A 23,541-nucleotide genomic window follows, 5' to 3' on the forward strand; every position below is an offset into this window, starting at 1 on the left:
AGACCTGCGGCAGGTCCTTCATCCTTTTCTGTGGGCATCTAACCCGTATCCATTCTTAGAGAACCCAAGATGCATAGGGCAGGAGCAAAGTCAATCAGTTTTCGTCACTATAACAAAATACCATAGTGGGTGTGGCTTATGGTGGGTGTGGCTTACACAGCAGATATCTATTTCTCGTGGACTGGGGAATCCAGAGTTCTAGGGGATATAAGTGTCTGGCGATGGCCCAGTTCCTTCTCAGTGTCCTCTGGGGGCAGAAAGAGGGCTGGGAGTAGGATCTCAACAGGGGAGTGGGGCACAGTGCGTAACACTAACCTAGCCAGGGGTGCCATCAGGAGGATGACCCGAGTAAAACTGGCACCCCTAAACTCAGCTTTATACGGTGGGTCACCCTGTCTGTTTCTCCCTTGCACTGCCCGCTCCTTCCAGACAGGAGCAATGACTCTATGCAAACTGTTCCGCTCCCGGATGTGGACAGCCCTCCGACGTGTGGAGCACGGTAGGTTGGTGAATAAGAGCAGCCCGGGAAAGAGGGTCAAGAGTGAGAATCTAGGAAAATTAAGTGACAGTGTCCTGCTTAGGAAGATAGAGCAGAAGTGACTTCTCTTCCTAGTTGCCACACAAAGCCACTTCCACACCTCCTTGAAGAGGTGATGCTCATAGCACCTGATTCTCCATCTTGCTGAGAGTTCCCTTGCTGGCTTAGGTGGAGGGGGGCTGGAATGGTTTTCTCCAGGGGAGAAAGATTGACAGAATCCTTACACCTTGTTTAATGAATATATACTCATCTGCACAGACCCTTGGAAACAGTCTCTGGGCAATTTTTATACTGTGTTATTTAAAAGCAAAGCTCAAGGTTTTATTCCTGATGGTTCTAATAATATCTACACGTAGTAGTAAGAAGAAGAAATTTTAGGAAAACGTATTAAAACAAAGAAAGACGACCAAACCAGAGAAACCACTATTGGTATTTTCAGCTGTGCTCTTCCATCGTTTATTTTTCCGGGTCGGGGAAGCTGCAATTATATAAGGCCTGCTGTGTGAAACCTGCCAGTCTAAGGCCCATGGAAAGGTTTGATGGTGACCAACATGCTAACGTCTCTCAGCATCTCCAAATGGCTTGGTGCCATACAGTGCTCTGACCCTGGCTCTGTTTCCGCCCTTCCAGATGGCCTGGTGGACTGCCTGGATCCTGACTGCTGCCTGCAGTCAGCCTGTCAGAACAGCCTGCTCTGTCGGGGGTCTCGAGACCCCTTGGACATCATTCAGCAAGGCCAGACAGACTGGCCCGCAGTGAAGTCCTTCTATGATCGCATCAAGCTCTTGGCAGGCAAGGACAGCACCCACATCATCCCCGGAGACAACCCCTTCAACAGCAGGTAGGCCACTGAGATCCTCACTCCTTTTTCTATCAGAGCAAATGGAAGTTCTCTGTCTTTTCCGTAGACCCATTTCCTGGAAACCACCACAGCTCACTGAAGTTGTTTTCTTCACTTCTAGATGCTAGACTAGAGTTGTGGCTGCTCTGCAGGATTGGACTCCCTGCAGCCCAGCCTCACGATGACACCTGTTGATTCTGAGTTTTGAGATGATTATTTTTTATGATCTGTTCCTTTATGACATTTTTGTCATTGTTTAAATCCCTTTTTTAATGCCTCTGAGAGAGAGGCTTTTGTTTGAGCATAACTGAAATAGTCAATTCGATGGAGTGTTTTTGAAAGCTGTTATTAACTTGATAACACAACCTATCATTCGTGGCATCTTACAGTCACGGCAATGCCAGTTCCAGGAATTTATTGAGCACCTAGGATGGTGTTATGAATGTTGTCTCTGCTGCTCACACAACCCGCATGTGAGACGCCCTGTAGTGTCCAAGGTGCTGAGCCCAGGCATTTCTCTCCAAGTGCCTGCGTTCTTTCCAGTCCAATTTTGTTCTCATTTGGTAATCTGGAGTTTATGAATTTTGGGAGGCCACATTTTGAATTTATTTTGTGGTCAGCTTGGCCACCTTATTCTCAAGTCAGAGCAAGTCAGGCCTGTCCTTGGGGAAGAGGGCGAGGGGAAGGTTTGAGCGTAAGACACCCTCTCATCCCACTCCTTCTGTTTTCCAGACACTGTATACAGTATACATTGTAAAGGGGAGGGGCTAGCAGGGCAGAGGCCCTTAACAGGCATAGATGGTGACTCCCTGGACAGATCCAGAATTCCAGGCATATGCTGCTGTAAAGGCTGGGATAAACTTTTCCGGGGCACCCTACCCCATCTCTCTGCTCTTTCACATGGAAAAAAAATAGGAACTGCTTATTGGTTGAGCCTTCACTCAGCCTCTAGATTTGGGGAGTATGAGCAAGACAATGGGGTTCCCTTCTGATACACCCAATCTGTCACCTTCCTTCTAAATCCTTTGGGGTTTTGGATTTTAACCTTTTCCATTTTTTTTTTTTTTTTTTTTTTTTTTTTACAATTTTGAATGTGTTTTGTATTTATATTTACTTTGGGGGAGTACAACGGCATACATGTGGAGCTCACAGGACAACTATGGAAGTTAATTCTTTCCTGCCAGCAGACTGGTACCAGGATCAGGTGGTCAGGCTTGGTGGCCTTTTTCAGCCAGCCCTTATTTTATTGTTGACTGGCACTAATAACGGGATGTACTGTGACATTTTGATTCATGTATACATTGTGTGTAATGATCAGAACAGGGTAATTAATATATCTGTCATCTTAAATATTTATCACTTTTTTTTTGTACTGAAAACACTTAAAATCTGCTTACCCCTTTCCAGTATGCACTATGTTTTGGTTCTCCGTAGCCACCCAACCCAGCTATGTACTAGAACACAGTACATGTTGTCCTCTCTAGCTCTAACACTCTCTACCTACCCTTGCTCTTCTGCCCTCTGTTCTCACTCAGCCAGGCTCAGAAGTGCCCGTGGAAATAGGCTGTTCACCCCACTTCATCTCTCAGCAAGGTCAGGAGCCTCTAGCTTCACAGGTGATTCTATTGGAAGTCACCTGACTCAGCTCTAGGGAGCAGGCATCATCTGGAAGGGACTAAGTCCCCAGGCCTCCTTTGAGAGCCCGAAAGGCTGGGCAGAGTCACAGCCAGTTCTGCAGCCACTCAGAAGCGTTCTGCAAAGCTGCACAAGCCCAGTTTTTGGGCAACTCGGTCTGTTTATGTATTCATCTGTGCTGATTCAAGGGTCTTACTCACTCTATAACCCTGACTGGACCAGAAGGAAGGGAACCCAGACTAGCATGAACTTCTTGACTACAGGCCAGACTGGCCATGAACTCCAAGAAACCGTCCAGTCTCTCCTGCCCAAGTGCTGGGATTACAGTCGTACACGATGACACACTGCCTTTGGCAGGTCCTTTGACGATGAGAGTTCTTCACCAGGTCACCTTAGGTCCTGTTTTACTAAACAGAAATAAATAAAATAAAGGATAATATAGAAGAGATCATAATCTCAGTCTTCTGAGATTATGTTTCCTACCTGAGCCATGCTGGGCACAATAATCTTGTCTTCTTGATTAGCAAAACAAGCATAATATTACTATAGAGTGTGTAGTAATGTCACTATTTATCCTAAGAGAGGATGAAAGAAAGAAAGAAAGAAAGAAAGAAAGAAAGAAAGAAAGAAAGAAAGAAAGGGAAGGGGGAGGGAAGGAGTGAGCGAGGAAGGGAGAGAAACAGGCACAAATCTCTGACCACAATGAAAAGGTGTTTCCTGCTTGTTAATCTTGGCTCTGAGACAGTGCCTGTGTGTGCTTCCTTTTGATTATGAACACAGTTCTTCTCAAGAAGACATGTGACTGACTTATGCTCCATTGTAGCATCTTGGTGAGGTTCATGTAAGCTTGCTTGGGCTGTAAATGCTTTTAATAACCTCAGTCTGCTTCCATGCTCTTTTTACTTAGCATGTCAGTGTCTATCCTCAGCCAGTCGCTTACTAACACTCTCCTTTTCACATTTTTCTTCCCCTTCTGATACCACCCTAACCTTCCCACCATGAGCCACCATTTGTGGGGAGCATCCTATGAGAGGGATAAGATACAGTGGAGTCAGCAGACACTCTAAAGATATGTGGTGGGCTGGAGTAGCACGCAGATCTGAGTGAAGGAGAGTCACTTTAGAAGAAGCTGTTTGGGAGTTTGATGAGGCAGCGCTCTCCAGCATCTCTGTACAGATACATAATTCAGAAGGACAAAACAGTTCTCCAAGACACGGGGCGAAGTTCAGTAAGCATGCGAAGCTCAGTACATTATCATCTGACAAATAATGAAGGACAGAGCCGGGAATAAAGAAGAACTTAATTCAAGACTTCTACAAAGGCGTTCCCCGAGATAATGGCAGACAAAAATAACTAAGATGCTCTGGCCCCACCACTATAATTTATGGAGCAGACCTCACTATCTAGATAATGTGATAATTGTTACACATCAATAATCATAAATAGAAATGAACCGATAGCATGCCTTCGCTGAATCTTTTCTGCGAGTCGGCTGCCTAGAAACGATAGGAAGCCAGCAACAATGGAGAAATGGAAAAACAGAACGGGAAGGTTGGGGAGGGAGGAGAATCACAGACAGTCGAACCCCTTTCATTCCTTGTAGAGCACCACAAAGCCTTATGCTGTAGAGTGGATTTAAAAGAAATAGTTTTGGGGGAAAAAAGGGAGAAGAGACATGGTGGGACATACTCCTAATTTGGTTTTCGGATCACGAGTGCTGTGTACCTTGTTTGTGGTCATCAACATAAGCCATTGATTTTAAAAATAGTGTCTGGTGAGGCCTTAAAGGAATCTTACTTAGAGCTAAGAGAATAGGATTGAACAAAAGGAGTATTTTCATAAATTAGTTTTCTACTTTCAAAAGACTCTAGCACTGTAGTTGGAACCACCTAAAAGTAGGATTCATTTGTTAGGCAGCCAGTGGCAGACAATTAAAGCTGTCGGTGGAACGGCCTGAATACCCCCAGATCATCAAAGGGTTGGAGCTGAGCAGCAGGGGGTATTGCTAATGGAAAGAAATGCTTGGAGACAGCATCCCTTCAGTTTTCAGGACACCTGGGATGGCAAAGGAAGCGTACTCCAAAAATCTTTGACAAGATTCTGGCAAAGAGCAGGTCAGCTCGATTACCTAGTCCAGAAATTGGGAGTGTGCCCAGGAACCTGGGATCCCCAAGAGCCGTCTGCGCTCACCAAACCAGCCCCTGTCTCCGGGACCAATGGGAGAGCTGAAAAACTAGTGTGGTCAGCTCAGAGCTTAGAGCAAATACAGAGCTTCTGATGGTCGTACTTCCTCATTAAGACAAGAGAATTCTGGGAGAGGAAATACACATTTCTCCAGTTTCAGGATTTCTTTAGGTCAAAGGTTGAGCATCCCTAATGTGGAAAAATCCAAAATGCTCCAAAGTCCAACACTTGTCACTTCAAGCAAAGAATTCCATCTATGAAACTGTCTTATTCACAGTTATTAAAAAATACTGTATCAAATTACCTTCAGGGCAGGTTTATAAGATGTATATGAAACATACATGAATTGAATGTTTAGACTTGGGTCTTATCCCCAAGATAGCTCATTATGGATATGCAGATATTCAAAAATAGAACAACAGAACTACTTGGGGTCCTAAGTATCTCAGGGAAAGCAAAGTCAAGCCACATTGTAGCTCCTCCTGGATTTATAGGATTTTCCAGAGAGCTGGAAATCATGATTATTGGGAAAATTCTAGTTACTGTTGTCTATCGAGAAAAGAGAATCACATGACACCAGAGAGAGGAGGAGGGTGGGATTTCAGCCTCTCTTCTCCCAAGGCAGCAGGATTTTGATAGGAGGGAATTGAATGCAATCGGATCCCAAAATATTCCCACTCCTCTACCACCACCCCAAAAATGTTCTTGTGGATTGTAGGAAATTTTGCTCTTTGTAGGTAGCAAAACATGGCGGTGTGGACGGGGAGGACACTTACAGCAAACCTCTGCATGCTTCTCTGCACTCCTTGGCATCCCAGCCTCTAGGAGAACAGTGAGATGGCCTTGCTCCAAAGCCAAATTAGGAAATGAGCAGCCAGATGGGGAAGCTCTCATCCAGGCATGATACTTCATGTGCCAGGCCAAGGCTCGCATGTGAGTGATGAGGAGCAGCCTGAAGCTCAAGCCAAACAAAGCCAAGTGACATCAAGCAATGGAGCAAGGCCAAGGCTAAAGGAAAGTGCCCGGGAGGCTCCACTGCTCAGTCCAGGGACCAGGCATCACTGTCTGGGGATTTCTTCCCAGAATGCCCTTGTTCTTATGCTTAGGCAAAATAAAGCACTGAGATATCCATCCCCCTTTGCCCACACCTCTCTATGAGGTATGCCAGTGTGTAGTCAGCATCCAGGGTTGAAGGTCTTCTCCCGGTCTAGGTACCAGGCAAGAATAAGGAAGCAGCCACAGGAGGAAAGAAAAACACAGCAAGCCTTTTATATCTGTTTCCATGTGTGTGTCTCACACGCCCCTGTTTTCTTTTTCTCCCTCTCAGCCTGGTTTCTCTGATCCGAGGCCAAGTGGTGACTACTGATGGTACTCCCTTGGTGGGTGTGAATGTGTCTTTTGTCAAGTACCCAAAATACGGCTACACCATCACTCGCCAGGATGGCACGTAAGTAGCATTGTAGGAGCCGTACCTACCCAGTACCAAGTACCAAATGTGCATGCAAAAAGAATGATAGTATTTGTTGGCTTGGAACCAAGTAGTCTCTTCTAGTACATTGGAATGGCCACCAGCCCAGATCTCTAGGGAAGACTCCCCCAAAGACATGTCATAGCTGTGAGAGTGACATTCTCACCAGAAAACAAACAGAAAGGCCAACGTGCCAAGGTGGCTGACAGCCATCACCCTCCTTTTTCCCTGGCAGGTAACTGCCACTCCTTTTGTAACCAGCGTGGCTGTAGGATTCTAGAAAAAGGAAGGGAAGGTAGCTTTTAGAAGCTGACTCCTATTTTAAATCAAAGGCAGTGCAGGGTGACAGGAATCCACACGACACGGTGTCCTGCGGCGCTTCCCTTCTGCTTTCATCTGCGGCTTTAAGAGTTGTGTTATTTTCGCTACAGTTTTGAGGGGGTGGGCTGTAATCAGAGAAGTCTAATTAAGTACATTTAGCAGTCACCCTGCTGTGTGAAGGAGGCGACCTTCCCCTATTATCTTCTGATTGGGAACACGCACCCGTTCAGTCCCCACCAAGATGAAAGCTCCATGGCTTCCTAAATCCACTGGGCATAGAGTCAAAAGTTACAGAAAAAGAAAAGACATCCAGAGAAAGGAGGAAATACCCACTCTGGACTGAGCACACACACACACACACACACACACACACACACACACACACACGAACCATGTTCTCTTCCAAAGAGAAATAGAAACTGTCACTATAAATCTACTGGAAGCTTTTTCTGTAAAAATCAAACTTTAGAAAGTCATAGCGGCTTCATGGAGAAAAAAAAAAAAAAAACTGTCTCTCCAATAGAGTCTAGCTCTCCTTTCAATGTTTTAAGGTAGCCATGCAGCCAGTTAAAAGAAAATTACCAGTCCACAGCAGGCCACCCTCGTGTCCCTACACTGAAGCTCTCAACCGCTGAGTGATGATATCGCTCATCACCCTAATAAACACACTATGAGATACCCACCAGCTGAACAACACAGAACTCTGTAGCATGACCCTGGCAGTAGTGTGGCCCACTGGGAATTGGGGGCTCACTGCTGCTGCTGTGAATTGCAAGAGACTGTTGTACTGTCCAGGAAATGATGACAATTCAAAAGCCCCTGACTACTGAATGTGCGCTGCTTTCGTGCCATTGAAAGCCGGCAAAACAGTCTAATCATTATCAGTGTGAGATCATCCGCATTCATTAGATGTCTGGTGTCTCACGCACGCACTTTGTCCCCAAATTCTATGGAGGCACTAGGATAGCAATTGTGCCCTAGGCAGAGGGCCTTTGGCCCTTTTTCGCCCTCAGAGGCCAGGAATTTTTTTTTTTTAATGGTCTTACTAGATAGCCCAGGCTGGCCTCAAATCTGTGACAATTCTCCTTCCTCATCTTAGAAGGTTAGGATTAATCATGTACCACCATGCCTGGCTTAAAACCAGCGTTCTTCCTTAGTTTTTGCTTTTCTATTTGAGGAACTTGTATTTGTTTGCTTGCTTGTTTTGGACACGTGGCTTTTGTGGCGCTGGAGATCAAATGCCAGGCTTCACACATGCTAGAAAAATCGTTCTACCACTGAACTATATTCAATTGTTCTTATTTTGTGTATTTTTATTTTTGAGGCAGGGTCTTCCTGAATAGCACAGACTGAGCTTGAACTTGCAACAATCCTCCAGCCTCTGCCTCCCTGGTGCTAGAGTTACGAGTGTGAGCCAAAACTCTTAAAGAGTTAACATGGTTGAGCCAATTCATTAAAAATCCCTTTAGACAACATATGAAATCATTCTGGAATCTCTTGGCCCCTGTCTCTCCCTTCCTTCTCTTCTCTCATCCCTCTTCAAATACTTCCTGACTAATTACATCTCAAATCCACCTCCCATATCATCTCTCCAGGCCTATATCCCAGCTCTTCAGCTCTCTCAGGCTGCAAAGCAAGTGTCAAGATAAATCTGCAATAACCCTAGAAATCTCAGAGCCTTAGAGATGTGGCATGGACCACTGACTTTCATGTTGATTCTTTTGTGCCACCATGAACAGCCAGGAGTAGTATTGTTTTGAGCTAGTTGGTGGTGTTTTAGACAGGATCGCACTGTGTAACCCAGGCTTGCCTATAGCTAGAAATACTATTACCCCGGCTTGCCAACCACCCAGATTGCAGGTGTGCCTCAAAACTTTTGACTCCCTACTGTATCAAACGCAAAACTGTCTCCAGCATCATGAATAGCTAGCAAACAGATAAACAAATTAGCTGCAGGTGAACAGTTGCTCTCTGCATGCTCCAGTATGTACCTTAATATTCCTGTTTACCGTAGTCATTCGTTATGTGTCACTAAAAATTGCGAGACACGGAACCAAAGGAGGGTGAAACACACAGTACGTGTATTTGTGTTCAGTATATTCTCGCTGAGATGTTACTATGATGCAGCAGTAGAGATTCTGGAGTGAGCAAGACAGACACGCAGGAGAGTCGGTCCAGTGGAGTGCAGCTTAAACTTGGGGTGCATCTCTCCACAAGCCTCCTCCCATTCCATAAACCAAGGAGAGCTAGCTACCTTAGCTTAACTTTAAGCTTAACTTAGCAGCACATCTCCACACAGCTCTTGAGGTACAAACAGGGGTATGGTTGCCTACACTTCTGAGCGCAGAGCAGAATTTGTTTAAACAACATGTGCTTATGAGCCCTGCCTACATCCTATGACTATTAGCCCTACATCTGCTGAACACATCTCTCAGTCTTAGTACTGAATACTTTATTCCAGGATCAAGGAGCATTTTCTTCAAAGGGCCAGCTAGTGAAGCATTTAGGCTCTACTGACTGTGTAGCTTTGGGGCCATGACTCAGCTCTGTCCTTATGGCTGGAATACAGCCATGGGAGACACATAAGTAAATGGGTGCCAATCACACATAATTGCCACTTCCCAAAACAGGTGGCAGGCTGGATTTAGCGTATCTCTACCCTTCCCTCATCCACAAAGTTCTTTCTTTGTTACACTGTCCTGGTCAACGCCATTATTCCCACTGAGAGGTGAATGGTGGGTGAATGTGACAGGCTCAGAGAGGGTTGGTAACTTGCCTAGAGCCACATAACTAGTAAGTTGCAGGACAGCCCATCTACCAACCAGTCTCTGTCCTTCCCACAGCTCTTAGGCAAGGAGGCTAATGACCCTGTTGACCTATCTCCAGGTTTGACCTGATTGCCAATGGGGGTGCTGCCTTGACTCTTCACTTTGAGCGAGCCCCTTTCATGAGCCAGGAGCGCACAGTGTGGCTGCCGTGGAACAGCTTCTATGCCATGGACACCCTGGTAATGAAGACCGAGGAGAACTCCATCCCCAGCTGTGACCTCAGCGGCTTTGTCCGGCCAGATCCAATCATCATCTCCTCCCCTCTCTCCACCTTCTTCAGCGCTTCCCCAGCAGCGAACCCCATTGTGCCTGAGACCCAGGTAAGGACAGGTGCCAGAGCATGGGAAAAGCTCTCCGTGCTTCCCAAACTAAACCCAGCTGGCCAACTTTCTCCCAGCATCTCTGTCTCCCCAGGTGTGCTAGAAATGAATAGTTAAAGAGAGAAACAGAACGTAGAATTTATAGCCCCTGTAGGTGACAGTTTGAGTCCCTCCTGGACATTTGGAATGTTTGCAGATAGTCGCTCAAGACTTTGGCAGCCACAAGAGCTTTTAATAAAATAAAAACAACATACATATGTGCAGCCCACCTATAAATTGCTTTTTATTCCTGTTAGTCACGAAGATACATGATAAGAGGCGCTTTAATGATCTACATTGGCGTTACGACAGAGGGCATATTACATTACTGCCTCCCTGTTGCTTTATACCGATTGTCAGGGAAAGTTGCAGGTTCATATAATTACAGCCTCTCGTGGCCTCCTTGCATGCAGCTAGCAATAAAGCCTGCTGTTCTTATTTACATCTTTTACCAACAGTGTGGGGCTTTTTTGAGAGAAACACTACAGTGACCAAGAATAATTATTAATCCAAAAATCATAACCTCAGTCCCTTCACTCCATGGCGTAGGATGAAGTTTGGGTTGGTTTTCTTTTCTTCCCTCTCAGCCATGGGAAGTGGTCCATGTACCCACATTGGGGATGATGCTTCAGTGAGGGAGGCAGCTCACAGCAGCACTGGCTTGCAAACAGCTCACCTGCCAGGGTGTGTTTGATGTTGGAGACCAACCTAGTATTTCCCCTCCAGGTTCTTCACGAAGAAATTGAGCTCCCTGGTTCCAATGTGAAACTCCGTTATCTCAGCTCGAGAACTGCAGGGTATAAGTCACTACTGAAGATCACCATGACCCAGTCCACAGTACCCTTGAACCTCATCAGGGTTCACCTGATGGTTGCTGTAGAGGGGCATCTCTTCCAGAAGTCATTCCAGGCTTCTCCCAACCTGGCCTACACATTCATCTGGGACAAGACGGATGCTTATGGCCAAAGGGTTTATGGGCTGTCAGATGCTGTTGGTATGTGTTGGTTTCAACCACTTTTCATTCATGGCTTTGGTTGTGTTTCTTTCTATTCCAAGCACTCTTCTAGTAAATAAAGATACAATGGTCTGTAAGACAGACAAGATCTCCCTTCCAAGGGCCTTACATTCCGATGGAAGACCAAGATGAGAGAGACTGACTGGATCAGGAAACATAAAGCTGTGATAAGGGCTAGTAATAAAGAAAAAATAAATAAATGGCACATACTGAGTGGAGGAGCAGCTATGGACAAGTCAGGGGAAGCTCTCAGGAAGTGGTGTTTAGTTGAAGACTTGACTGACCAATAGGAACCGCGCAAGAATCAGAAAAGAGGTACTCCAGACACAAGGAGAGACAATGGCTAGAATGTGGTGGTCAAAGCAGAGGACTATCAAGAGGCAGGCAGGGACAGGTTCATGATCCAGAGAGTATGCTTGCCAATGGTAGTGAACATACCTCGAGAATAAGAAATTGGAGGTTGAGGAGAACTGAGAGCCACACTGCATGTTCCCCGCCTTTGCCTTTCGGGCTATTTACCCTCAGGAAAAATGGACCTCGGAGTGTTTGAGCTGTGCTTTAGTATCTGCCCAGTTTCTTCCTACTTGTAGCTGACTGGTGATTTGGATCTAGCATCTTGTAGCCTCTCCACCCCCACACTTACGATTCTCAAGGACTGCGAGCAACATGACCAAAGCAAGCGGCCAGAAAACTCAGAAATGCTCTCTGGGAATGGCAGTGTTTATCAGGCAGTCACTTTGTGCAGAGAGCACCGTGACAAATCCTTCGGTAACCACTCAAAGTCCCAAGAAGACCTTATCATAAACTTCATGGTACTGCTGAGGTTGAAGGGGCGGGGATTAAATTTTCCAAAGACAATATAACAAGCAGGTTACAAGAACTCAGCATAAGCCCCAGTAGCCGGCTTCATCAATCAGTAATGTCAGTAACTAAAGCAGGAGAGTTATTGGAGTTCCTGGTACGTTTAATCTAAAAATATTGGCTAACAAAGAGTATTATTGGTTTAGCTGATCTTAAATCAATAGCCAATACCACAAAGTAGAACACAGTAATCCACTCTGTATTCTCCAGATCCTGCTATCAGATCATGCTGAATTATGTTTCTTCATACTCAAATCCATTCTCCTGCATCACATATTTTGCTAAAGTTTCAGAAATCGCATTATTTAATCTAGAATATATCAACACATGTGTCTAAAAACACTCTGAAACAATACCAACAATGTAGTTATTACAAAACCATGGTTTCTTGGTGTCACCAAACAACCCATCACTGTCCATTATTTCCGTTGGTGGCCAGTTGTGGTAGTACCCAGCTGTGATCGCAACACTCAGGTGTCAGAGACAGGAGGTTTACTAGCTTAAGGGTAGCCTGAGCAAGATTTGTCAAGTCCCTGTCTCAAAAGACAGATAACAAAGAAAGAAAGGGAGGAAGGGAGGAAGAAAGGAAGGGAGGGAGGGAGGGATGGAGGGAGGAAGACAGAAAGAAAGAAAGAAAGAAAGAAAGAAAGAAAGAAAGAAAGAAAGAAAGAAAGAAAGAGAAAGAGAGAGAGAGAGAGAGAGAGAGGGAGGGAGAGAGGAAGGGAGGGAGGGAGGGAGGGAGGAAGGGAGGAAGGGAGGAAGGGAGGAGAAAGAAAGAAAAATTTCAACTGTCTCCTTAATATCATAAAATATTAATACTTCAACTGATTGAAACAATGTACAAATAATGGTTGTTTTCTTTTTAGACTTTGTAAAAAGAAAATTTTAATCAGGGCCAAAAGATGGGTCAACAGTAAGGGCACCCTGGTTTACGCCCTGGAACCCACAGAGTCTAAGGAGAGAGCCAGCTCCCACCTGTTGTCTCCTGCCTGCCACATGAGCATGGTGGCATAACACATCCACACACACACTCATATACACACCCAAACCAATAAATTATTAAGATGCAAACTAATTTTAATTAATATCACTTTCTATGTCTCTCTTTAAATTAATCTGACTTTCCCTGTGTGTGTTTGTGTGTGTGTGTGTGTGTGTGTGTGTGTGTGTGTCTTATAATTTAGTCTTTGAAGAAATTGGGTTGTTTGCTTGTAAAATTTCTAATTGTGTGCTAGTGGCTGATTAACCCTGGGCAAATGAATAGTTGCGTCCTGAGTCTTTCTCTGGCCCAGGTTTGGTGTTTCGCTTTGGCCATACAACCCAAAGGGCATTGTGCTGTTCTACCAAGAGGAGTCTGGTGGGGGTGGGTGTCTCTTAAGACATGAGCCATGGTTGCTCAGTCTCTATATATCTGAAGTCACCAAGGACTACAGAATGACATTTTGAATCTGTCACTGAGTCTTCAACTGTTAGCCGGAGTACGATCATACAGAAGTGACTTCTCATTAACTACTTGGCTATTTGAGCTTCAGTTCACACCAGAAAGAAAGGACAAATACGTGATTCTTTCTCTTATTTACTGGTTTTCAGTATAATGAGTTGGCTTATCCTCCAAGGGTAGCAAATGAACGTTTTCTTAAATACCACTCTGAACTCATGCACTAAAATATAGCTAGTATATTTCAACCCATTGAAGTCATTATGCTTGTTAATGGTCAGAAAGTCCAGTCTGTGATCATTAGGTGTCTCTTCAAGCTGACTCCCAAATCCTTTGACATGACCCTCACAGATGGTGATTCCTCCTGCATCTGCTATCTAGCATCTTTGGCCTAGTCTCGTCCTGTTTGTTTCCTGCTCCTATACCATCAACAGGCCCTAATTCTTTGCAGTAACAAACAGTGCATCATGACCATGAGATGGACATCTGCAATCTCCGGCTACTAGATGGTCATGAGGTGCAAGGGGATGCATGTGGCTTTGTTTGTTGTTGAGATGAAAATATATCCTAAATTCATATCGACATTTGCGTATCTCAGGATTTTTCAAGAGCTGCAGAGAATCCCCAAAGGTGACACACATAGTTAAGAGTTTAATGTACTAGGAACAGCTATATGACAATGCCTCAGATTTCCAGAGCAGCCTTCCAATTAAAGATGTATGGTGCCTCAGCGTTTGGTCTCATCTCTCCCACCATATCTCTCTCTGAGAAATCGAGGCTTCGCTTTCCCCATGTGCACATAGAGAAATACATGAGGCACAAGGCTGCAATCAAAGGTTCACGTACCTTTCTCTCCTTCTTTCCCTCTTCCATTTGTCCATGTGACAAATGCAAGATTTTTACAAACAAGGTTTTAAGGTCTGACACTCTCTGATGCCCACTATAACTATCAGGCTGTACTCTATAGGTGCAAACCTCTCCTAGTTCTTTCTAGAATCCTGCACCCATAATCTCCCCTTGGTATCCAAAAGGGATTGCTTCCTCAACCCCCATGAATACCAATCTCTGCAGAAACTCAGGTTACTTGTATGGGAAGGCACAGCATTTTGTACTTAACCTCCATGCATCTTCCCATATTCTTTAAATCAACTCTGGATAAGTTTTGTAATGGATATTGGTTTTGGGTTTTGGTCTTGATTTGGGTTTGGGTTTTTAAGACAGGTTTCTCTGTATAGCCCTGGCTTTCCTAGAACTCAATCTGTAGACCAGGCTGGCCTCAAACTCAAAGAGCCTCTGCTTCCTGAGTGCTAGGATTAAAGGTGTGTACCAGCACAAGCCTGGCTTATAATGCATATTGTTTAGGGAATTGTAGCACAGAAAAATGTTTGTGTATGTTCAGTCTCGATGAAACATATTTCCCTAAATCATTTCAGTCTGTATATTCCTAGATACAGACCCTGCAGACACTGAAGCAGAGCTAAGTGCTTTTCCTTACACGCTGTTGCCCCTGAATCTCCTTATCAAGGAGCAACTAAGCTTCCAAAGGCCTTTTTCCTAATGAGTGACAAATGAGACATAACAAATGCGTTCTAGGAGCAGCAGGCCAATAGAAACCACCTCCCTTCCTCCCATTCCCATCTAAGGAGACTTGTGTAGCATTAGGTTTTAAAACTATTCTCCTCTCTCCATGTCTTTGGGGTCATTTTGAAGGTCAGGGATTCATCAGGAAAGGCTCCCCAAGGCCACTGCACAAAGTTTCAAACTTGAGTTCAACTCAAAACTCTGGATTTTGTAGGACAGAATCCTGGGGAGCAAAGCTGTCAGCCACCCCTTCAAGTTTTGGTAACAGATTATCCCTGTGTGTGTTTCTCATTCTTGCTAAGGAGCTCCAAAGTACTCATTCACCTCTTCTCCCACTTTGTCCCAAACCCTTTGTTCTACAGTGTCTGTCGGGTTTGAATATGAGACATGCCCCAGTCTCATCCTGTGGGAGAAAAGGACAGCCCTGCTTCAAGGATTTGAGCTGGACCCTTCCAACCTTGGTGGCTGGTCCCTGGACAAGCATCACATCCTCAATGTGAAAAGCGGTACGTTAGGGGACTAGGGGAAGGTTCTTAATGGTTATGCATGGAGTCGTTGGTTCCATCCCTGCCCAGCACAAAACTAATAATAATTATTATAATAATCATAAATAAAATGAATCATTGGTTTAGTGTCTCTAGCATTGACATTTAAGTGGTAGCCCATTCCTCAGGTGTTTTGTTTTGTTTTTAATCAAATACCTCCCAGATTCATAGATTTCCTCATTTTTCCCTTTAAAGGCCAATCTCGGTTTATCATCCTTATCGTACATCATTGGCTTTGTTTTTGGTTTTGTTTTCTGGTATCTCTTCAGATAGTGTCCTACCCACATCACAGCTTTGGGAGTGGGCCTCCCGTTGCTGTTCTCCCTGCATCACGAGGATGCAGGGAGAAATTGGAAGGCCCCTCAAAGGAGAGGTTTCCTGTTTTTTCTTTTTCTCGAGATTACTGCCCACCCATTCAGTACGTCAACCCAAGTGTCCCCCCAGCAGGATTGTGTGACTCCCCAGCTCTGCCTCCCTCCCCCAGGAATACTACACAAAGGCACGGGGGAGAACCAGTTCCTGACCCAGCAGCCCGCCATCATCACTAGCATCATGGGTAATGGCCGCCGCAGAAGCATCTCCTGTCCCAGCTGCAACGGCCTCGCCGAAGGCAACAAACTGTTGGCCCCCGTGGCCCTGGCTGTGGGGATCGACGGGAGCCTCTTTGTCGGTGACTTCAATTACATCCGGCGCATCTTTCCCTCTCGAAATGTGACCAGTATCTTGGAGTTACGGTAAATGGCACACCAGAAAACGTCTGCTCTCCAGATCCTCCTTGCTTGCGGGTTTCTCTGGGTGAAGGATGGCTGAATTTGGGGCCCTCGGGATGGGAAATGTTTTGATTATCTATAAAATAGCATCCACGTATTTGAAACAGTTGTCAGCAATTCAGCCTCGGACAAGGGTAGCAGATGGTCTGTAACCCAGGAAGGAGCTAAATGTCTCGTTTTTTTTAAAAGCTCAGTTGCAGCCTCAGATACACATCAGAGCGTGAGGACCACTAACGCTCCATCTCTCATTCTGAAGGTTGTGCCAGGCACCTCTGGGTGCTGCCCCTCAGTGAATCCCCTGGGGTCTTTTTGTACTTACTAGTATGCAATGTAACACACTGGCACCTGGCCTAACTAGGTTGCTTCATACCATCCTGGAAGATTCCTCCTGGCCATTGCTTGCTACTAAGTCTGAAGACTAGATTCCTCGGTGTTGGGAAAACAGAGACTCCTAAACGCTCTTTCAAATACGTTTCCAAGGAGAGTTGGTTCCACACCCTCAGCCAGAGGAGGATGTATACAAAGAGGGGGAAAGATGTAAATGAGCAAATGGGGGGGAGGGGAGTATCAACAAATAACTCTGTCCCCATGTTGTGTTCATGATCCAATAGGGAGCTTCCAATTGAATTATGTGGGAAAGTGAAAAAAATAATAATTTCAAATACATATGAGTGCTTTAAGGAAAATCCAGCATAGTGAGACATATCAACCGTGGTGGAAAGGGGCAATAAGAAGGCTGCAAAGCACAAAACAGACAGAGAAACCTCTCCTACTGATGGCATCTGAGCTGGGCTGTGAATGACGATGATGTTAGCCATAGGACGTCTGAGGGAAAGCATTCCAGGCACAAAAAAAAAAAAAGAACCATTTTCAGGCAGTAACCTGGCTAATTGAAGGAACCCATAGAAATTTAATGCAACTGGGGGCTGGTGGGCTCAGAAGAGCATCTGGAACCCAGAGAGGTAAGGAAGGGACCTACGCTTTGGATTAACAAAAATTGCATTTCTTTTGCAATGGGCAGCCACGAGAGATTGAAGTAGAAGTTAAATGTAGCTGATGAATGTCTGACTGCCATTTTTAGGAGATGGCTCTGGCTGGTGTGTGGGAAATGGGCTCTAGGAATGCAGGGCGAGGGCAGGAAAATCCACAGGAAGGCTGTGTCAATGGCCCACTATTTGGTGGTCTGGTGATTTGACAGCGCTGAACATACGGAAATGTTCCAGTGAAGATGTATCTTCCAGTTAAACCAGATGAGTGAGAAAGAATGAAGAGAGGGAGAGATGGGGGGAAAGAGGGAGTCGAAGAGAGTTGAGGATTTGAGAGTGAGCCCTAGGATTTGGGGGCCTGAGTCACCTATGGCCGGTGGTCCTTTCGAAGTGCCCTCAACTATCATGTGGAAGATGAAGACGCCACAGGTCACACTTGCATTGAATGTCCGTGTCCACTAAATGCGAGCAAATGACCTGACAGAACAGGATATCGGGAGGGACTTTGGCTCAAGGTTTCCAAGCGGTAGGTCTGTCTTGGCAGAAAGGGTGTGGCAGAGCAGTTCACACCTTGGCAGACAGGAAGCCAGGCAGAACCACAATGGCCGGGAGGGGTCAGACATGGTGAAGGGAGGGGGTCAGAGCAAGAGAGCCTTCATGCACCTGCCATACTAACCTGCTTCCTCCAGGCAGCACCTTCCACAGTGCCACTGCCATTCTGTGGTCTATTCTGTTGTGGGTTTCGTTGTTGTTGTTGTTGTTGCCGTTTTCAATTCATCAGTGGATTAAGCAGTTCGTTAGGTCAGAGTCCTCATGACAAATTCATCTCTGGAAACACCCTCATGAGACACGGAGAGGTTTGCTTCACTAATCTCTTAGGCACTTCTCAATCCAATCAAGTCAGCAATCATTGTCCTCACAAACCCTGCTGGGAGAGACACCGGTGACCTGGCCACCAGCAGCTACCGCTAATATTCTCAGGAGTTAAAACTCTGCCAGGCACTGTAAGGGAGATATATCTATAAGGGATGGTGGGGGAGGGGAGACGCAGCTGTTTTCCCCTGAGATCGCTGCATCCCCTCATCTGGAGGATGTTTACTGAGTAGTAGTGTTAGGCTCATGTGTATCTCTGTGAGGACAGGAGAGATGAAATGTGGGCTCAAGAAACATCCCGCTGAGGGGAAAGGTGGGCACCTGGAGAAGATAATGCACTTCAAGCTGAGCTGAGGAGCTAAAGAAACCATTACAGAAACAGAGCGCACGAGGCCGTGAAGTACAAGAGGCAGAAGTGTGTCGTGCATGAGCAGAGAGCGAGCAAGACAGAGGCCCAGTGAAGGGACTGCAAACTGACTCAGCAGGCCTCTCTCCAGACCTTCCCAGCAAAATCCCCTTCCTGAGACTGGTTTATGGTTGCTGTTGCTGCTGCTGCTGTTGTTGTTATTTTAGTCCGGGAAAGGCCATCCTCTTCTCAGGCATGCTATAGGCACTGGAGAGCCGTGGAGGAAGACGGTGGCATTGGTTGCATTGTGTTTTCCATGCATGACTGGATTATTTAAAGGGCCATTTTTTACCTTCCAAGTATATACTTTCTCCTCTGTCAGGGCTCTTCCTGCTCAGAGCTAATCAGTACTGACCTGGTACATTCCCACCTCCAAATCTTAATTCATTCCAGCTGCTCAACTCAACACATCCACTCAATCTAGGCAGCCTCTTCCTGTCTGCCTGTTGGTTCTGCTCTTAAGTCCCCTCTTCCTAGAAGAAACTTCTCCCCCTCCTCTGAAAGAGTAACATTCTGCTTCTCCATCACAGCTGACACCGCTTGCTACCTTGTCTGGCTATTTCTGTGTGGCTTTTTAGGCTTGGGCATGTGTACCTCTGTACTCCAGACACCTTGGTCATCTTTGCCCTGTTATCCCTAGAGCAGTGTGTCCAGCCAGTCCTAGGTGTTCAAGACAGGTGCTTGAATTCAAGAGCCAGTCCCTCCTCGCCTCTGGTTCCATGTCTCTCCAACTGTAGAGAGCGCAAACACCAATGGTAAAAGCTAATGGCCCAATCAAAGGAAAACAGAGCATGCCCATGTGGTAACACCGAGGGCAGCTTGAGGGCTATCATTCCCGATCTCCCTCGATAGCTGTGTGATTCACCCTCCCCCCCCACCCCCCACCCCCCCACCCCACCCCGTTTTCTTTAACTGTCTTCAAACTTGTTCTTGCTTTCATCATCCAGTAACCCGGAGCCGATTAGAAGTTAAGCTTTTACAAGAACACTGACTTGATTCTTCTTTTCTTCCCACTACATGCCTGAAAACAAAGGGCTGTCAATCCCCTTTCTTCAAAACAGTCACCCACCGAGGGGGGAGGAAAGAGGGAGAGACCTGTCTTGCCTGTGTCTTTTCTCCATTGTGGCTTGGCAGCTGAGCGATTCCATTCTGGAGTCGCACCCATCCCTACCTTGCTCACCCACCCCAAGGCCCCACCTCCCAATCAGTGTTACCATGGTCCTCGATAGGCTTTCCTCCACTTCTGCCTGTACGAAACTTGCAGGCCGGAGGTCCCCGTACTCCAGGAACTTCCAGTGCTGGAAAGAGTACAATGGTTATCACCTGTGTGCTTTGATTTAGCACATTTTCAACACCCACTTCCCTGAGGAGTCTAATATCCCATCTTTAGGAGATGCTTTTCCCTCCTGTAATTATCACCCTCTCCACCTGGCCCATGGGAAACCAAAACGCTCTGGAGCAGAGTAAATTCATCAGCCACTGACACCTTAGGGTGAATTTCTCTGAAAGATAAATCCTTTGCTCCCCGATCTGAAAGCATCTTAAGAACTAGACCCCACAATGCGACAGTCAAGACGGGGGCAGAATCTCTCTCCGATGTCTCTTGAGGTAGCCCCCTGTAACATAATGTTTGAAACCCTTTTCCATTTTCCAAACAAAGGTATTAATGTTTCCTGTGTGTTTCTCCCCCTGAGATCACCCCCCATGGAGACCTGCTTCTCATGCTTTTGGGTGGGCCCGTGGCAGAACCGCACAAGGGCCTATCTTCACAGTGGGAACTGTCCAATTTAGATGTCCTAGTGTCGGAGGAGGCAGAGATGCAGACAGAGCGGGAGCCTGGCCAGGAGGGCACAAGCAACAGATGCTGGAAGTGGACATCTCCAAAGACAAGCTTGACCTGAGAGCTAAACAGGGACCCATCCCACCGAGTGTGAGGATGGACAGCTTGACTGCAGCTAGAGAAGGCAGCCGCTTCCCTCCTGTGAGCTGGGAAGATGAGCGTCAGGAAAAGAGCAAAGCCCCCAACCCAGAACAGTAGTAAGCGCCCTGTCTCCAACCACTCTGGGCTAACCCTTGACTCTATTTTCAAAGCCCGCTGACCAAGGACAGACAGCTTGTGGGGCTGGAAGCTAATGCAGTTTTAGGCAGTCCCTCTTAAAAAGAAGATATGCAGATTACGAGTTGAAAATGAAAAGTGAGTGCCGATGAGGAGGGCGAGTGAACAGGAGTGCTTGCTGCACCAAACCAAGCGCCCGAGTTTTGTTCCCCAGAACCCACAGCGGGACAGAATCAACTCCAAAAGTGATCCTTTGCCCTCTACGCCAACATTCTGTGGCATGTGCATGCCTGCACTCACACACATCACACATGCAGACATGCGCCACACACATGTGCACACAACAATACTGATAATAGTTAAATAATAATAAAGATCAATTTGACTAAGAAAAAGAGAATCTCCCAGTATACTAACTACCCTGATGGCCCTGAATCTCATCTGGATTTAGAAGCTAAGGAAGTTTGGGTCTACTTAGTACTTGGATGAGAGTAAATGAAAAACGAAACAATATTATAGAAGACAAGGGAAAATATGGCAAGTTTTTAAAAGCCGCAGTGAGTGTGGTCACCACGAAGCTCTGATGGCCTGATATCTGTCTGACTTGACCCCTATTCAGTCTCTGTGATACTTGATTTTTTTTTTCCCCATACCCTTTTGATTATCTTCGGATAATTTTGCTGTTGTTTTTTATTTGTTTTGTCTTGGGGTTTTTGTTGTTGTTTGGGGGTTTTTGAAACAGGGCCTCATAGCCCAGGCTGGCCTTGAACTTGCTGCTGTTTAGCCAAGGATGGCCATGAACTCCTTGTCTTTCTGTCCTTACCTCCTAGTGCCACCACACCCAGCTCCTCTTTGATTATTTTTTTATGGGACAGTTATTTTCTGATTTTGTTATCTCTAGAACAGACATGACTTTTCCTCCAATATAACCAATCAAAATTGGTTTCAGATTATCAACAAAACAAAACAAAACAAAAAAACTTGCTTGTGTACACAGTTGGTTGTTGATAACATGTAAGTTGTAAGAAGTATAAATTTAGAGAAACCTCTATCAAGTTTCCTTTGTAATATTTCTGGGCATTTCACATTTTCTTGTAATGCTTTTTGAACTGGTGCTCATTAATCATTTTGTCACCAATGTACATATAACCATGAAGGATGAATTCTGCAGTGGCTCTCACACGCCCTACAAGGATGCTACATGAATCAACACAGTAGGGCAGGAGCATTCCCAAAAGCCATTCTTCTGACAGAATGGCTTGCAATAATTTACCTAGATGCTGAAGGTACTACAAACCACCTAAGCACATCCCTCTAAAATTCAACTGAACGTATCCCAAATTAATCTCCCCGTGCTTAGAGCAGCAACAATAAAACTATGTCCAACCCAACTCCACTCTCCCTGAAAGGGAAAAGAGAGGACACAAAGTATACCCGGCAAGGTTCACAGGGCTCTCAACTGTCTGTACCTGCAAACTTCTAAACGGAACATAGGACAGTGCTGCCAGTCCACAGCAAAGGGAAAAGTAACTTCATCCCGCACTCCCTGCACTCAAAGACTTATTTCCCCAGCCCTTGCTCTCTCTGAAGTCTCAGCAATGCAGAAATGTGTAAGTCTCATCCTGCTCTCAAAGAGGTGGAAAAGACAAGCACACACACATAAATCACAAGACAGGGTGATGACAGCTCTGGGAGGCAGGCTGAAGAGGCTGGGAGAGGCCCTGAAGCCTTCGCAGAGGACTCTGGGACTCTGCGGTGTGAAATGCTAATTCATCTCAGCTCCTTAAATTTGAGACGCCACTTTCCCCTCAAAGGGTGTGCCTGAAGGGTCTGAATTGTCGAGGATGTGAACACAAAGTATAAGCCTGTCCCTCAGAAGTAGGGCATCTGCCCTCATTTACACGGATTGACTAAATGATGATGTTATTTTGGCTTGTTGCCTACCCTGGCCTGGAAGTACAGTGACTTCAGCCTTTATCCAAAGCTCATATCCATATGATCTTTCAAACTCCATACCTTCCTATGCCTCGATCCCCCTCCCCTCCTGTCCTCTTCCCCCAACACCGATATTATAGTAATCAACTTAAAGCAGATGGTCTTAGAAAAGAAGTAGGTCAGAACTGCAGACCCAAATCCCATCCAGTCTTCTCACAAAATCTTGAGTTTAAAAAAAAATGAAATTGATATTGCAATAATTAAGAGGCAAATGTGTCTACCACTGGTGGCAGATAGCATTTCACTTTCATTAAGCAATATAAAATAGATGCGAGAATTCCCGGCTGCCACCCTGACACACCAGGCTTTACAGACTGAATCTTAAATTGCACTATGTCAGTCAGAGCTCAGGAGTTATCAGCATCATTTAATTAACTTTTTTTTTTTTTGCAAAAACTAACACGTTAGAATAAAATATAAAAGTGTAATCTCTGTGCAAACCTCTCACTAATGATACCCGTCCCCACAAACAGAGGCCGGAAGGGCACCTCAGGAGTCAGGGCATCCAACTCCCCTTGTCTCTGTCCCCAAACCTCATATCTCAGCTGGAAGGAAAGAATCCAGGGCCCCTTCTACCTGTCCTAGAAGCCTCAGGAATTGAGAGTGGGTTTCCTTACTTGAGACACTTACACTTCTTCTGCCTGAATGCTACAGTTCAGCCAGTCTCTTGTTGAAACTGAAATGTCTTTTGTTCTTTAAGGAAAAAAAAAAAAAAAGCAACCAACTTTTTTTTTTCTAACTCTCCTAAATGGTGTGCTAACCGGAGTCTCTGGTTCCAATTACAAGTGGATAGTATTGCCTGTGAATTTCATGAATGGGCGCAGTATTGGCTGCTACAGTG

At 45.6% G+C, this 23,541-nt stretch overlaps 1 protein-coding gene across 15 annotated transcripts in view; it reads left to right on the plus strand.

Annotated features, from left to right (window-relative positions):
- The window catches only part of Tenm2 (teneurin transmembrane protein 2), a 1,501,569-nt gene that overhangs the window by 1,434,978 nt on the left and 43,050 nt on the right, over positions 1–23,541 (plus strand). For all 15 annotated transcript variants that reach the window (XM_060363849.1, XM_060363848.1, XM_060363851.1 and 12 more), the window contains 6 exons: positions 1,169–1,379; positions 6,526–6,645; positions 9,874–10,135; positions 10,901–11,168; positions 15,432–15,575; positions 16,099–16,348. In XM_060363849.1, the coding sequence (XP_060219832.1) occupies positions 1,169–1,379; positions 6,526–6,645; positions 9,874–10,135; positions 10,901–11,168; positions 15,432–15,575; positions 16,099–16,348 (1,255 nt within the window). The remainder of the gene's footprint in view (positions 1–1,168; positions 1,380–6,525; positions 6,646–9,873; positions 10,136–10,900; positions 11,169–15,431; positions 15,576–16,098; positions 16,349–23,541) is intronic.

Source organism: Meriones unguiculatus, chromosome 11 (genome assembly GCF_030254825.1).
Source record: "Meriones unguiculatus strain TT.TT164.6M chromosome 11, Bangor_MerUng_6.1, whole genome shotgun sequence".
Taxonomy (NCBI): Eukaryota; Metazoa; Chordata; class Mammalia; order Rodentia; family Muridae; genus Meriones; species Meriones unguiculatus.